This window comes from Artibeus jamaicensis, unplaced genomic scaffold (genome assembly GCF_021234435.1).
Source record: "Artibeus jamaicensis isolate MK-2021 breed Jamaican fruit bat unplaced genomic scaffold, CSHL_Jam_final contig_387, whole genome shotgun sequence".
NCBI lineage: Eukaryota > Metazoa > Chordata > Mammalia > Chiroptera > Phyllostomidae > Artibeus > Artibeus jamaicensis.
In genome coordinates, this window is record NW_026521812.1 from 4,068,376 (window position 1) to 4,085,571 (window position 17,196).

The 17,196-nt window shown below is 39.8% G+C and overlaps 1 protein-coding gene across 5 annotated transcripts in view; it reads right to left on the reverse strand.

Annotated features, from left to right (window-relative positions):
* The window catches only part of EYA4 (EYA transcriptional coactivator and phosphatase 4), a 250,553-nt gene that overhangs the window by 24,644 nt on the left and 208,713 nt on the right, over positions 1-17,196 (reverse strand). For 3 of the 5 annotated variants that reach the window (XM_037132773.2, XM_037132774.2, XM_053664948.1), the window contains 3 exons: positions 16,208-16,391; positions 8,984-9,120; positions 7,522-7,605 (listed from right to left, as the gene is read on the reverse strand). In XM_037132773.2, the coding sequence (XP_036988668.2) occupies positions 7,522-7,605; positions 8,984-9,120; positions 16,208-16,391 (405 nt within the window). The remainder of the gene's footprint in view (positions 1-7,521; positions 7,606-8,983; positions 9,121-16,207; positions 16,392-17,196) is intronic. The other 2 variants (XM_037132776.2, XM_037132775.2) reach the window with 1 other exon arrangement.

Consider the following 17,196-nt stretch of genomic DNA (forward strand, 5'->3'; position numbering starts at 1 on the left):
CATCACACACTCTGCTAGAGCCGGGGCTTCGTAAGCACCTTGGCAAAATGTCATTTGTGAACTGGGAATGTTTAGGTTTGAGGTTTGCCAGAGTATGAACTAGCTGCATTTAAGGTTTCCAAAGAGCGAGGCTTATTTGAAAGGGAGGTGTTTTGTCTGCCATGCCAAAGCCTTGGCACGGGCCGGTGAGGGACAGTCATGCTGCAAGCCAAGGAAAACCAAGCCTGCAAGAGGTGGTGATCTAGTTCCTGAGAGAATGTCTAGTGAGGGCTTGCTTTCAAATGTCTGATTTTACTCTCTTCCTCCCCCTACCCCCATCTCACTAAGTTACTGGGACAGTTGATTCGAAGTAGGCAGGTTGCAGTATCACCAGCTAAGGACCCACAGACATAAGAATCCAACAAGGTGACCGGGACTTTGGAGAAAATGGCCTTAGCAAGGTCTCTGTGGTGCGGGCCACCCTCTGCCTGGCCAGGCTACTGTGGAGGAACTGCTGGTGCCTTCAATTCTATGGCTTTATCAGGCATTTGGGAGTTAAATATAATTCTGGATTGAACCCAAGTTTTATACAGAGATGTTTGCTCATTTTTATTACATGTTTGTAGAATTATGGACACCTTATGAATTAAGAATTAGTGCCCTTCTTTTTCAGTTTACCTGTAGGGAGTGTTGAGTTTAGGGTCTGAAATAAAGTGATAGTGAAAACTTGGACAGAAGAAAAACGGGAGATAATAAAGGCACCAATAGGGTTTTGTGAAAGCTCCGATGCATATTTTACATACGTAAGAGTTCCAATAGGTCCAAAGTGTCTACAGCAGAGTTTAATATGGGGCAATATGGACTTCTGCCAACTTACACTGTGCACCGTGCTATTAAAATACTGAAACTACTCCCAAGACATTTGAGGAGGTGTGCATGCGTGGGTGTGTGTGAGAGAGAGAAGATGAAAAAATGACTAACTCTTGGCCTTTAAATGTGTGATTCCAAGCTGGATGTTACCAGCACGGAACCAAGTCAGGTTCAAGTAAGGCACTTCTCCATATCTAAACACTAACCCTATCAGCCGTGTGAGCACACAGCATAGATTGGAGCCAGACTGTCTGTCTGTGGGCCTCTGCCCTGAACGGGGCCATCAGCTGCAATGCTTCCTCTAGGGACACAATATAAAAATATCTCAGGAGAGAAAGCAATGATGTGTTTTTTTTTCAGTAAGGGACTTTTTAAAAAAAATAAGAGCGAAAGTGCTAGGAACAGTTACTCCTCAAGGCCTGCAGCACAGAGAGACTTGCCCAGAGATGCAGAGATGCGCTGGTTCATGACAGAAGGAGGAAGATGTGCTCACCCCAGGGCCCGAGGTGGGAACACGGAGTGTGTCTGTTAGGAAACAAAACTCTCTTAATCAGTGAAAAGAGATGAAGTTTGGTCATAAATCAGGAGGGAAATTTAACAGTTGAGATGTTTGTCTATGGTGGATAGGCAGTAGGCTTAAGAGTTCTCAGGAAGATTGGAGAATGGTTTCAGGAACATTCATTATTTAGCAAATATTTATTGAGGGTCTGCTATGTGTCAGAAATATTCAAATTCTGGGCCAAGAGCAGAAAATCAAATAATCAAAGTCTTTGAATCTAAGGAGTTTATAGATGAGCTACCTGATAAATATGCAAACAAATAAAAACAAAATATAGATAGTATTTCAGGTGGTGAAAAAAATCAGAGTTAGCAGAAACAGAGGCTATTGGTATGGGTGGTGAAGGCTCATTTAAAGAAAGTACAGGGAAGACCTTACTCTGGAGATGGCAGTTGAAGAGACCTGAAAAAGGCCAGGGGACTAGCCGTGCACCGACCCCCATGGTAGCAAGGGACAGCTGCAGAGGTGCAAACAAGTCTAGTGCGTGGGGAACAGTGTGGGGCAGAGCGACCCGGGTCAGGGAAGTAAAGTGAAGCAAGTGTTACAAAGAAGAGAGAGTGCTTAACTGGGTCAAGTGCGAGCAAGAGGCCCCAGCAAGACAAATCACGGGTTGGGCAAGAGAAGGTCATTTCTTTGGCTTTCCCATCATTTGACTGGAAAGCTAAGGAAGAGCAGAGAGAGGGGCAGCACCCGGAAACCAGGCTCCAGGGAATTTTCTGCTGATGTGACTACCACGGCGTGGACTTTGGGGATGGGCATCGTCCCGAAGAGTGGGAAGCCGGGGACTCAGGAGTGAAGGGAGTCATTTCAGGAGTAGATTCCTTGAGTAATTGAGAGGGTCTCATTCCAGCATAGGAGTAAAGGGGTAGGAAAGGGTAACGGTATAGTTATGGTGTGAGGAAGAACTAATCACTTCAGTTGACTGTTTTAGTGATGGAGGAGGAGTGTGCTGCAGAATTGAGAGGCGGCTTTGCAGGTTTGAGGGGAGTGAAGGTTGGAAGCAGTCAGCTGGAGGAGTTAATCATCCTGGGGTGTGGGGGCCACCTGGGCTGTGGGACCACACTCAGTTGTGAGGTCCAGGCAGGAAGCAGGACCATATAAGCTCACTGCAAACATTTCTGAGGCTTTCAAAACTGCATTAGTCTTTTTACATGTCCCACAGTCACTTTCCACACACCCTCTACTTCTCTAAACACTGAGCTCCGTGAATACACGACATTATGAGATAAAACAACCAATACAAATAGACATAGATATCTCTAGAAAAACCCCAGCTTCCCCAACATTCATATTTCCTTGAAATCAAATAAAATAGGTTACATTTATTGAATGTTTATTATGTGGTAGGCAACGTTCTGAGTTTTAATGCATGAACTCATTTAACCCTTTTAATCAAATTAGTGCTTTGTCATTCTTCTCATATTAGAAAAAAGACAAGTGAGTCTCACCAGGACAGAATAAACCATGCACTGGCACAAGTGCAGTAAGAGAGGGGGAGCTAGATTTTGAACTCACGTCCACTGCCCCTCCCAGGCCAGAGTGCTCTAGCCATCATGCCCAGAGACGTGTGACCTGCATGGTGTCAACAGTGCCATCCCCTCCAAGGTTCCAGCACATGGTTAATTCTAATCACTCCCCAATTCATGTTGCTTTTCCTCAGTTGGCATGTGGATAAGTCAGTATGTATCTTCATGACTATTCTGTAATTTAAAATCTCGCTGATGCTTTCAGAAGTCTTTCTGTATAACTGTGTATAGATTGTTTAATATGAGAGTAACCAACTGGCTCATCCCAAGGAATAGATTTCCCCAGTGCCGCTTTTATATCAGAGATTGTCTAAAATGAGCAAGTGGTGTTGGGAGCTCAGATTTTAAGTTGGCAGCATAAGGCCACTGTTCACTTCCCCAGTCTTCTCCCTGGCCTGGATTGCTTCCTTTGCATCCTCACTGTGGAGTAACTTTAGAAAATCATGGTTTCAAAGCACATGAAAAATTAATGCTCCAAAGTACATCAAATCCCTAAAGTACAACTTACTTGTCTTTATAGCAGTTACTGCTCTCTGAAATGAGTTCATTCGCTTGTAAGCTCCATGAGAGCAGGAGGCATGCCTGCCTTGTGCTAAGTAAATATTTGTTAGATGAATACGGTCTGTCTGTAGAGTGCTAGTTTCACCATTTTAATATGTGCTTTGTGGTGAAGTTCAAGTTCCCCAGTGTTCACTCTGACCCCTTCAAATAACCCCTGGGTGGCATGTGGTCCCCAAGCGTCACAAGATGGGCTCATCCCGATATAACATCCCTTATTTAGCTATTTCTTACTATGCCAAGATATTAATGTCTTGCTAGCTAAAAGGCAATGCCAATTTCCTTATTGATATGAAGAGGAATGTCAATGATCAAATGACTTTTAGAAAAACATAAATAATAATTCAATAAATAAAGTCATTTAAATTGTTTTTCGTGGAATTCAATAAGGGTATTTTCATTCTGATGTGAAACTAGGAGACTAAGAACAGTTTTACTTTCCTTAAATTGTCCTGAGTAAAGTATCATTCAACACTGTCAAGTCTGTGGATGGAAAAGGGGTTCTATGGCAAGTGGCCTCACAGACTGATTGAATCGTAACTTCCTCAGTGAGCAGGTCATGGTGCTCACGTCCCAGCACTGTAGCTTCTTTACTAAAAGGCTTACCGTTGCCTTAAGTGAGCCCCGCCTGGTGTTTCTGTGCATCCAGGTCAACACACCTTTGAAATGTCCCCTTTCTGATCCCTCCTTCTAAAGTGGACCACCCTCAAGAGAGCACATGACCTTAACTATCCTGCAGTCCAGTCCCTCTCTTGCTTTCTCCTGCCTTCAGGAAACCTTCCTTATGGCCTCTCTTTGATCTTAAAAGCATAAAAGAAACCGCAAACTGTTATTCTCCAGAGCCCTTGAGATCTGGCTCCCTGGCAATGGTCATCAGTTTGGCTCAAATAAACTAAAAAATTCACTGCACGTTTGGACATTTCTTAAGTTGAAAGCTCCAACAGGCCCGCTTCGAGCAGCAGAGAACTGTACTAAGGACAAGGACTTGTTATGAGACTTGTACCAGCATTTATCATTCTGTGACCTTGGTTGAGTTTCTTAAACCCTCATAACCCAGGCTTCCTCATCCATAGAATTTAGATCACCATAGATCACAACTCAGTAATGATGAGAATTAAGTGGGATAACGTCTGTGAAAGTGACTAATAAGTCACATTTTCTGAGTGTTAATTCACACCAAGGTTCTGCTAAGCTTTTTACCCATGTTGGCTCTTTAACCTGTATTCCCTACAGATGGTCCTGTTCCCGGTTTACAGAGACTCAGACTGAGGGATTAAGTAATTTGCCGAATGTCAGAAAGCTGGATGCTTCAGCACTGGGTTTCCAAAATTAGGTTTATCTCCATGGCCCAAAGACTGAACGGCTCTCCTTCTTAACCTCCATCCCTGTTGCTTATGAAATGCCAAACACAGGCTCTATCGGGTGGTAGGTGTTCTCCTTCCTCACACCTTCCAGCAGTGACCCTGATTGTTTTCCTACTCAGTACCCTCGGGAGGTACTGACATCTGTCTCCCACTCTTTATTTCACCTAGTATTTCTTAAGTTTTACCTGTTGATGGAAACGGAGCTCAATAGTCTGAGAGAAGAGAATTAGAATTGTTTCAACTTAAAGAACTCACATAGGTGTCTACGCAGTAGCTCATTAATTGTCCTTCCTCCTTTTTAGGGAGAGTTTTGTGCATCGTGCCCACAGGAGATGAACTGTCGACCCCGCAGCTATGCTGTGGCAGGAGCAACAAGAGCTTTGGGGTCCCACAGTCCAAAGGCCAGGGCTCGTCTCTGCCTCTGACCGGCTGCGTGACCTCCATGCAGTCTGCTCTCTCTGACCGTGCCTCCTCACCCACCCTTGACAACTGTGATGTGTACTGCCTGGCACACTGTAGGTACTAAATAAACACTAGTTCTCTTCTTCCCCTCAGTTTGCCCCACCCTTTTGGTGGCTTACAGGTTAAGCAACTGTAAGCACAAAGAAATGAGTTTATTTTGTATTCAAACAAAGCTTCTGACAATACTTTAAAATAACGGAACTGGTATGTGAAATGAATGCTTCGTGTCCGGGCTGCCGCATGACGAGGTGACGGGTTTATCTCAGTGGGGACTCCTGGTGAGGGACGTGTGAAGGCTTTGCTTGTGGGATTTCGCTCAGAGCCAATTTATGAGTCACCCAAAGAATGCAGTTTCACCTTTTTTCCTAATGGTTTGCCTGCCTGGGGTCTTTACTGGCTCACCATCTATCCCAACCGAAGACCATGGTCTGGGATGGAAGCAACTTTGTGGTATTTTTGACAAAAAGAAAAATAGTGATGTTTTGACGGTGTACTTTATTCCTTGCCTTGGGTTCAAATGCTCTTACTATTACAAAAGATGAAAATTACCACAAAAGAATGAAGATTTGAAGTCAGGGAATACTTAAAAAATCTAAAGGTAATTGCAAAAAAGTTTAATTCCACCACTGATTTGGCATAAAGAAAGTGACAGAGATATTTAGTGATAGACTCTTGTGGTGACTGTTTTGAAGGGAACTTTATTTGGAATCATATGTTCACGTTAGATTGTTGATTTTAAACATTTACCTAATATGAAACTTCATTGCACAAAAACATTGCAATTAGTTCAACAGGATTTACTGTCTACTCCTTGTAAGTCAAAATAATTTCAGAAGAAATGCCATAGATTAAGGTCTGGAAACATTTTAGATGGTACACTCTATTAGTAATAGAATTTTGGCATGCAATTCAAATTTATGGATAGTTAATTTACTTATGAATTATATACATATTCTTTAAATTATCATCACATGCATACATTTATAAAGCATGTGCATTATGGAGCAGACACAATAGCAAGGACAAGATGTGTGTGTGTGTGTGTGTGTGTGTGCACACACTCTAACACATTCTTTCCTTATATTGCTAGAGCATCTTGTGCATTTCTGGCACATACACGTGCATCACGCTTTGAAGACCACTGTTACAGATAATGAAAATCGAGGCAAAGGGACAAAGACTCCTGCTAAATGGTCATTAAGCAAAGCTGTTACCTTTTATCTCAGTTTAGCAACATTCATTACCTACATTAATAACCAAACACAATGCAGATTCACCAAGAGTGAAATTTGGGCGGAAATGCATGAGTGAAATTCATCATTATTTGTCCAGTAGACAAAGCCTAACAAACTTGTTAAAAACTGCATGCTGAGCTGACAGAAGACTCTATTAACTGTGACACCATAAATACATAGGAAGACACTTCCATAGGTTTGATTTGTAAAGTAACCAAAGTCAGATGCAACTTTTAATCTGGTAATTGAAAGAGGGCCACCATGATTTGAACTGACTGTGGTTAGATTCTGAGTCCTACAGAGTCAAAGACGCAAACAGTATTGACCAAACAGCTAGCTGTGTTTCCAGCTGTGGAGCCTGGTGCAGTTGCATCAGTATTTGAACTAGCATTGTCATGAGAAGCTACCTCACTATGAAGACAGTAGCCGGAGAGAAAGGGGTGGCAGCAATGAGACCATCTGTCTCTAAATTTGTGTGGGGTGGATTGCTGTCCATGTTCTTACTTGAAGTTACAAAAAATACTTTTATTCATAAATCCAAAGGACCTATCGGACAAAAGATTACTTTCTCATCCCAAATGGCATTCCATAGCAACATTTGGTACAACAAATTAATCTCAGCAATTTCTTCAAACTTCCTTATTAGAGGATAACATATAATTTTATAATGTTTAAAGTCCATTTCAATATGAAACAATTTAAAAAATAATTATATTAGAGTAATAACTTGGTTTCAGTGTAGAAAACTCAAAGTCATGGAGAAGAAAAAAGAATGACATCTTTTATTAGTTTGGTAAAATTTGCTGAATTTATATTAAAAAACAATGGGCCACTGGAAAGAAATAATCGGAAGCAGACTTGACAGACTGCAATAAAAACACTTAAGTGTGTTTTTAAATGGCTCTTGATTTTTGAACAAAATACTATTCTATAAAGGTTTCCTGGGGTAAACTTTCTTGGTTCCTTACCTTGCCGTACTTCTGGGCGTAAGAACCTGTGAGCAGTGAGTGAAAAACAATGATGGTTTCATCCAAGTCCCAGACAAACACACGCTGAAGAAAAAAATAAGTATCAAAGAATGACCCCATTCCAAGGAAGCAGAAATCTCTTTAGAGGTAGAAAACATCTCACTCTGTTATTGGATATAATCATTTTAGAGAAACCTGTGCTCCTCCATTACTTTTCTTCCAGACTTTTCAGAGCTAAGCCCATAATACCTTGCAAAGCAAGAGTGATACAAGTAATAAGCTTAAAAATCAGATATCCTAATTTGAAACAATTCATCCAACTATTTGATTGCAGTTAGTACTCGAAAAGACATATTTGGATTTTATAATAGAAGTGAACTTGAAGCTATTTTTAAAAAGTTTTTATGCCTCATAGATTCATGAAATACTGTAATACATGCAAACAATTAAAATTTTAAAAGTATATAAAGGACTTCATAAGTAATCCCTAAAGAGATAATGCAAAGTGTGGACTCTTGAGTCAGCTTAGACCATCAGATGGATGGTTTGGCCTGTACAAGTGAAAGACTTCAAATTACTGGTCAACTTTTCAAGATGAGGAGACTTCCAGCAGCCTTCCGGGTTCTGAGAGCAGCAGGGGGACTGGAATTCATGGCAATGCTGACTGGCGTCTTGCATGGCAGTGATGGGCAGGCCCTTTGGATTGGGCAAATGGTCCCTGCTGCCCACAGTAGGCTGGCTTCCTTGTCCAGGTCACCCACTCACCGATTATCACCTGCGGAGCTCCTGCATGCATTTGAATCTGCCACTGTCGTTCAGGTAAAGGGAATGATCTTTTATGAAGAGGCGCGATGACTATTACTTAACTTTACTAACTCTGGAAATTTGACGTTCTTTCTTAATTGCAGTATGTAGTTGTTTAAGCAATAACAAGGTATAGTTAAGAATACTTCCTTCTGATTTTTTATAATAAAAAATCAATCTGATTCATGTGGATACATCTCAAAAGAGTTTTCAACCAGAAAAAAATAACACATGGAAATTTTTAGAGATATAAAAATTTTAACCTGTATTAAATGATTGGAAGTTTTCCTATTTTTATAAGACAATATTTCCTTTCCACACAAATTAATTTTACCTTTCAAATCACTTGAGCCATACAAATATCGTTCACTACCTTAGTACTATCAAAGGAAGTGCTGCTCAGAAAATGACCCCACAAGCAATGAAATTATTTTTAAAACTCCCATTTGTGCCAAGGTGGATCAAAAGATGCAATTATCTCAGACCTAGAATTTGCACATTATTATAATTTTTAAGTTGTTATTGCTCTTAATTTGGCCATTACAATGGCCATATATATATTTGTATACACGCTTATAAAGTTTTAAATTTTATGATACTGTAAGCACAAAATATGTATTCCATAAAAATCAAACTCCCTGAGGATGAACCAGTGTACCTCCAGGTCGCTGTCAGGCGGCGGGGAGGGGTTGTTTTTGCGGCCTCTGCCTCGGGACTTTGACCCCGAACTCCGACACGTCCTCTCATCCAGGTCTTTAATGGGTGTGGAGGGGCTCTGCACCGTGTCAAACTCTCCTGTAAACAACATGACTCATATCAAGGAGAGCGCTTCATTCTGAGATCAGGTATGAGTCTTCATGATTAATTTCATAACAAATTCTTACACAACAGAAATCTTCTTAGGACAAAGAAAGTACAGATTTATATTCCCAAATACCCAAACTCTAATGCAGTCAACATTTTGGTAGGTCAGACAAATCCATCCCAATTTCAATCTCTGTGATCTCTTACACCTGAACACCTTGAATACTCCATGTGCTTTCAATGTCCTGTTTTTCTGCCACCTACATATTTATCTTAATTTAGATCTGTCCTCGCCACCTCACATCAGAGCTTGGGGGGGGTGAAATGGCTTCTGGATCAATCCCACACCTCCCTCCACCTGCAAACTTGACTCTCCAACCTCACCTTGCAGGGAATCTTGCTCTATTGTCTATTAATCAAACCCTCTCTCATCTTGCCTCCAACCTCTTCCTTTTCTGGGGCTGCAGATAAGTTTAGAAGCTCTTGCCTTTGACCTTGAATTTCCATCTAGAAGCTGTCTGCTGGTTATCTTCTTTTTTGAAATGACACTTCTTAAAAGAGCAGTGCACACTAGTGCTGTCCAACAGAAATGTAATGAGAGCCACCAATGGAATCACGTATATAATTTAAAGTTTTCATAAGCCTCATTAAAAATATATAAAGAAACACGTAAAATTAACTTTATTTGTGTGTGTTAACTGACCTAATTTATCCAAAATATTCATTGCAACACGTAATCAATATAAAACTTATCGATGACATATGTTACGTAACCCCTGTTTCCCATGAAGTCCCGGGTGGGGTCTACACTCACGGCAGGTCTCACTGGGTACTGGTCACAAGTGCCCAACCGCTGCGTGTGGCCAGCAGCACAGGGCTGGACAGCACATCTCTCTCCACTTCCTGACATGCAATTTGCCATAATCTGCCTTCGGCTCACCCAGACTCTAAGACTACTCTCGGGCAAAGTCCCCAATTATCACCTCACCGACAAATGCCGTAGATTCAGGCCTTATCTTCCTGGATCTCCAGGCTGGCTCCGGTCCTCCTACACCGCACACCCTCAGAACCATTATTTGGCCGTTGACACCCCGCACTCTCCTAGTGCTGGACTCTTCCTCACCAGTCCTTCTCTGCCCAGGAGACACGGACTTTTTCCTCCTCCCACTCCCCACCTGCTGACATGTCAGAGTCCCATCCTTTGACCACTGTCCTGATGCCACACCATCTTGGCGATCTAACCCTCTCACGGGCTAATCCCCTTCTGTGTGAAGACCCAAACATAGGCCACATGTTAAGTTTCAGACTTGTATCTAAATGATTTCTGCACGTCCCGCAGATGCCTGAAAGTCTGACATGTCTGAAACTGAAGGTAAGGCACCTTACGAGGTAGGGAGTGCTGAGCGGGGCAAACCCGCGTGTGTGGGAGGGCGGCTGGGTTAAGAGAGAAGTGCGGCAACACCTCACAAGAAATGGGTCAGTTTTACCCACGACAGCAAACATTTTACTCAATCTCTCTGAATCTCAGTTTTTTATATTAAAGCATGGGCAACGGCAGCTACCTTTTTGAATTACTGAGATAGATCTGATTTATATTTAATTGGCTTTAAATTATAGGCATGAAGTAAATCCTCTATGACAGCCTGATAGCAAACTATGTTACATTTAGGTTATGCAATTTTTAAACACAGAGACATTATGACTATCATGCTTTCTCACGAAATTAAAGTAAAATAATTATGAGGACAGCTGAGCAGATATTTATCTAAGTAATCAAATGTGAACAAACTAGAAAACATTTAGGTAATATTTTTTTCTGAGATGTTCTAAATAAATAGCAACTTTTACACAGCTAACTTGTGATTGTTTATAACAGTTATAACATCTTCTCTGAGAAATACTGCACATGTTGGGACAGCATCACAAAAAATGTTTGCTCAAAACACTATCTGCTCTTAAAATATTGCTAGTGCCATTCACTGCACGTGACTTTGCTATCACCTGTGCGAGAGCCAACAACATAGTAACAAGTTCTTCAGTTCTGAGGATGAAGGTAGCCCTGCCACATAGCAAATCATGTTTCAGCTTACTTGCATTAATTAGGCTTTAGGTATTTAAATAGTCACCAACTTTTAAAATATGGCACACCCAATTTTTTTCTATTTTTAGTTTTCTTAAAGGAATTTTCCTAATATTATTATGTCCTGTAAATCAAATGTTCTTTTTCAAATAAAATGCTGATTCAAATTAGCCCCCACTTGTTAAATAAGCTTATAATAATTTGGGGGGGGATGACATTGCATGCAACCTGTCTTTCTATTTATTATACATCATTTTTCAGGTGTCAACAATCATAAGGCAGCTTTGTTCTTGCAACAGATCAAGAGCTGAAAGGACAAAAATGCACAAAATCCCCAAGTTGATGGTTGACTAGATCCATAGGAGTTTGGCAAGCTAATTCCAAGGAATGGGGGGCCAAAAGCTATCACAGGAAAGGAAGTGAAAGGAGCAGGAGAAGGAAGGGAAAATACTATTCACTGGAAGTGTCTGGGCTTCCATAAAAGTAGGACTTGATACCACTGATTCGTTCCAAGGTACTGAAAAATTTTAAAAGGGCTTTAAGGATTTGAAAAAAATATGGGTGGAAGTGTTTTGATGGAGGTAAAGGCATAGCTTTTTAAAGAACTAAGAAGAGTACCTCCACATTTATTCATATTTGCCATGTACTGCCTTCTTTTTAAACAATGTTTATTGAAATATGTTTGGCTTTATTTACTGCTCATCAGGTCTGTGTGGCTGATTCACACCTGTAGCCTGACACAGTTGTTCTTCCCTTACTACAGCTAGAACTTCGTTATATATGGTTACTATCTATCCATTCTGTTCACGGACATTTGGGCTATTCAGAATTTTAGACAATTAAGAATAAAGCTGCTAGAAACATTCTTGTGTTTACAGACATAAACTCCTATTTCTCTAATATGTGTTAGCAGAGGGCTTACTGAGTCAGAAGAAAAGCATACATTTATGTTTAGTGGACTCTGATCACCTTTCTCTAAAGTGGTTGTATTAACTCACTCTCCTACTAGCAACAGGAATTCCAGTTGCTCCACATCTTGCCAATTCTTGAGATTGCTAGTCTCTTTTATACACATCATTGTGGGGTTATGGTGGTATCTCGCTGTAGATTTAGTTAGTATTCTCTTGACGGGTGGTGATGTGAAATGCTGTTTTTATATTTTCATTTCCCATTTGGTATCTTCTTTTTGTGATATAACTGTTGCCTGTTAAAAAATCAGGTTGTCTTTTTCCTACTTATTTTTAAGCACTCTTATTATAAACATTCTTTATCTATTTCTAACTCTACCTCCATCCCTATGACATAAACCTGTCTTTGACCCAGTGAATTTGGTCTTTCATTATCTTCTTTTAAAAATGGGAAAACTGAATACACACGGGACCAAACTTCCCAAGATAAAACAGCTTGTGTGTGGAATTCTGGTGTGATTCCAGAACTCCTGCTTTAACCACTAGACTACACTTCCTCCCCAAATAGTAACAGACCCTCCAGATCACAAACGTAATCAAGAGCTACAGAGACTTGATACAATTTGTGAGAGTGAGATCCAACAAATTCATCAAAAGAACTTCATAGTAAGAGAGCAGATTCTGAAGGGGCCAAGGCTATATCCGGGCGCCTGTAGCCACTGTCCAGGTGGAACCGTTCTGACCTCTGTATCTTCTGAAGATGCTATCCTTTTTTCTGATAAAGGGCAAAACCAGTAACTTGAGCTCAACTGGTCATTAAACATTTGTTGACATGCTCCCTTTTTTTTTTTTTTAAAGGAGAAAGCTGTCAATTCCAAAGCCTCTGCAAATTCCACTCAGGTAATGCACTAGGATATGTTAATGCTGCAGGTGGGGAAAATGCAGATTGGCAGAGTGGTTAACTGTGGTAAGTTCTTTCTATCTAAATCCTCTAGTGACCTTCTATTAAATGAATTAGCTAGCACGTTGCTTTCCTTCCTATCCTGAAGTGAAATGCCATGCAGCTGTGGAGCCTACTGAGTTCTGCCTAAAAAAACTGGCATCTTTTCAAAGAGTGAAGTGATCTTACTATATATCTTACTTTTTTTGAAGCACTTGTAAAGTTTAATTAGCTAATGTATTGTAATGTTTGCCAAGGTCTCAGAGTGAAGAATAATATTGTTACAAGTCACTAATTATATCCTATCAAAATTTAAAAATGTTTAAAATATTCTATAAAGGAGGAGCTAAAAATATCTCTAATGTGGTAATCAGTCATCAAACTTTCTGAATGCAAATCAAGAGTATAATATATACTTAAGATAATCCTTATGTTAAAAGCAATCTTTTATTTTAAAAGAGAGATCTTTATGAAGATAATGAACTAAAATATCTGTTGTTAATCAGCCCGGTAATGTTTCTTTTAAAAACACTGTCAAGCTACCTAATAAGGTAAAGTAATAACTGAATGCTATTTGCAATTTCCAAATAACATCGGTCATTACCAACTGCCTCAGGCATATTCTTGAGCCAACACTACACATAGTTGAATAATTATCCTTTAATCAGTAATGAATAACTGTACCTTCCATTCTCTATATACTTAGATTCAACCCTATTTTTTTAGGGCTTATCTCTAACTCAAAACAACCAGCTCTCTCTTATAAAACATGAAGTATGCTTTTATTTTAAAAATGGGAGAAGTCAACAATGAAAGATTTACGAAAAACTGTGTTTTGAATTATTGGGCCTCTGCTTTAATTCCAAAGTGCAGGGCTGGTTACTGGAGAATAATTTTCATGCTCTTAAACTAAATGTCTCACATTTCATCAATAATAGAGAAAAATCTCACAACTGTAAACGTGTTTACTTTTCGTATGTATGTCAGATCCAAAAAGGCAAAATCAAACTTAAATGTACCTTGATTAAAGTTCTGAGATCACAGACTATGTTAAAAATTCAGACGTGTGTTGTTATGATTTGGGTTGAGAGAATAATATAGTTACAAGGAGAAATAATTTCTTCTTTAAATTCAACAATCTGATAAGATATGGAAATTATCTATCCTGTCTACAAAATCTTTATATAACCCATGACCACGAAGATTCCTCCATGTCTTCTAGAAATTTTACAGTTCTAGTTTTTACATGTATTGCACATAGTATGAGTTACGAGTCAAAATTCTGATGTGTTTTTGTGTGTTTTTGTTTTGGTATATGCATTTCCAACTGTTCTAGTGCCATTTTTTGAAAAAAATATTCATTCTCCAATTGCCTTTGCACCTTTGCCAAAATTCATTTTCCAGTATATGTATATTGGTCTATTTCTGGACCCTCTGTTCTATTCCATTGCCAATACCACGCATTCTTGATTACTGCACTTTACAAGTCTTGAAATCAGGCAATGTAAGCCCTCAAAGTTTATTCTTTTTTATTTTAAAATTTATTTTAATTGTGGTTCGAGTACAGTTTTCTGACTTTTACTCCCATCCCAGCCCATCCCCCCAGTGCTCCCCACCTCCCTCCCATTTCCACTCCCTTAGTTTTTGTTCATGTGTTCTTTATATTTGTTCCTGCAAACCTTTCCCCTTTCCCCCTTAAATTCCCTACCTTCTCTCCTCTGGTCACTGTCAGCCTGTCCTCTATTTCAGTATCTTTGGTTATATTTTGCTTGCTTGTTTGTTTTGTTGTTTAAGTTCCTGTTAAAGGTGAGATTATATGGTATTTGTCTTTCAACACCTGGCTTATTTCACTCAGCATAATGCTTTCCAGTTCCATCCATGCTGTTGCAAAGGGTAACATTCTTTCTTTCTGCTGCATAGAATTCCATTGTGTAAATGTACCATAGTCTTTGGATTCATTCATTTACTGATGGGCACCTAGGTTGTTCCAACGCTTAGCTATTGTAAATTGTGCTGCTATGAACAGTAGGTTCTTTTGGATTGGTGTTTCAGGGTTCTTAGGATATAATCCTAGCAGCGAAATTGCTGGGTCAAAAGGCAGATCCATTTTTAGTTTTCTTAGAAAATTTCATACTGTTATCCATAGTGGTTGTACCAGTTTGCAATCCCACCAACAGTGTACTAGGGTCCCCTTTTCTCCACAACCTCTCCACCACTGCTCAAACTTTATTCTTATTTTGTAAAAATATTCTGGCTGTTCTAGTTTCTTTGCCTTAAATTTTAGAATAATTTTGATAATTCCTCCACTAACTCCTGCTGAAATTTTGACTGGGATTATGATGACTCTCCATTAAACTTGCTTTTAACTTCAAATAGTTTATCCGGGTTAAATATGTGTCAGCAAATACAATTCCAATAAGAAGTCAAGTAAGTTTCAGACAACAAAAAATACATTAGACTTTAAATATGTGCTGATTAGACAAAGATATTAGACTGCCTAACAACGATCCTACAAATCCTGGGAGTTCAGGGAACACTCATTGGCTGGAGGTACTGATGACGCACACAGGAAGGAACTTACACAGTCTCTCAAGCACAATGTTAGTGACATTCAAAGAAGTTAATTTAACAACTTTTCTAGGCTGTCAAGATCTTCACAAAATAATTAGCCTGGCGAAAGGTCCACTGACCTTTATACATCCTTTTCTATTCATATGTATACTGACATTTAAAACTAAAATCTGCTAACTGCACCACATCTAAAAGAAGTGTTTTCTGAAATGACAGAGGTACTTCATCTTGTACAGTGTACTAGCACCAATTAAGTAGCAGCATAATTGTCTGGGAGCTTTCAGCTTTGGTTTTAACTGTCCATTTTCTCCATATATATGTATTTATTCATTGATCCTCATCTGAGAACATTTTTCATTGCTTTAAAGGGAGAGAAGAAGGGAGAGAGAGAAACATTGATTGAGAACAGCATTGATTGGGTGCCACCCGACTGGGGACTGACCCAGGCATGTGCTCTGACTGGTAATCGAACCCGCAACCTTTCAGTTATGGGACGACACTCCAACCAACTGAGCCACATTGGCCAGGGCCATTTTCTCCATATTATTAGACACAGCAAAACATATGAAAGTATTTCACCTGGATGAAGATCTGTACCTGGTTGGCTAGTCAGTCCTGGGAGAGATTCCTGCAACTGATAGGTTGAGGTTGAGGATGACGTGCCATCAGCTGTGTTATTTGATGTCATATATGCTCCGTATGTCGATGCTGAGTAATACTGTGCATACTGGTTTTGGCCAAAGGCTGTGTAAGATGGATAATCCTGAAACAGTAATTAAGATATGTGTGTGTTTTAAAGCTTGAAAGAAAAGCTATCACTGTCAGTAAGATTAGTATTCGACTCTGTGTGTTTTGGAGTCCAGAGCTTGGAGATGATCCAAATGAATGGAGACTCTTTTGCGGGCACCTTCTGCGTGCACATTGTCACGAACTGCCCTGCTGATTTTGCAAACCAGATCTAAGACACACATTTTAATCTGTCTAAAGGGTACATATGCTTCACTTTGCCGTACAATTATTTATCCAAGGATGTACACCATCAGGTCTTAGGCACTTGAAGAGGCAATCAAACAAGGAAATCAGTTCACATTCCCAGCATCTGTTCTTATGTGGCTTCTAACATCACCTGCATGGAGCAGGTGTGGCTGCCCCTCCCAGCTTCCATGCACACCTCCATCTGCATTATTGTGATTTTTATCACAATAATTTTGCTTTCTTAGCAGCAGGTAAAGAGTAAATGAAAGGAGATTTCTCACAGGATACATGCCACCTGAGGCCATGACTTAGTTTTTAGTGAGATTTTCAAACATTTAATTTGCATCATTTATTATAGAGAAAAAAAAAGCACGGGATCAACTCCCCTGACCTGCTTTTTACTAAAAATTTTTAAGAAGCTTAAATGATCTAAATAATCCTTCAAAATGTTTACATATCAATATAATGAACAAGGATTTGTTGCCATAATTGGTGTTTAATATATCTAGTGTGTTTTAGCCCCAAGTGTTATGAATGCTGACTTGGTTAGGATGAGGCATCCCTACTGCCTGTCAGTAAGGGAATAAAGATCC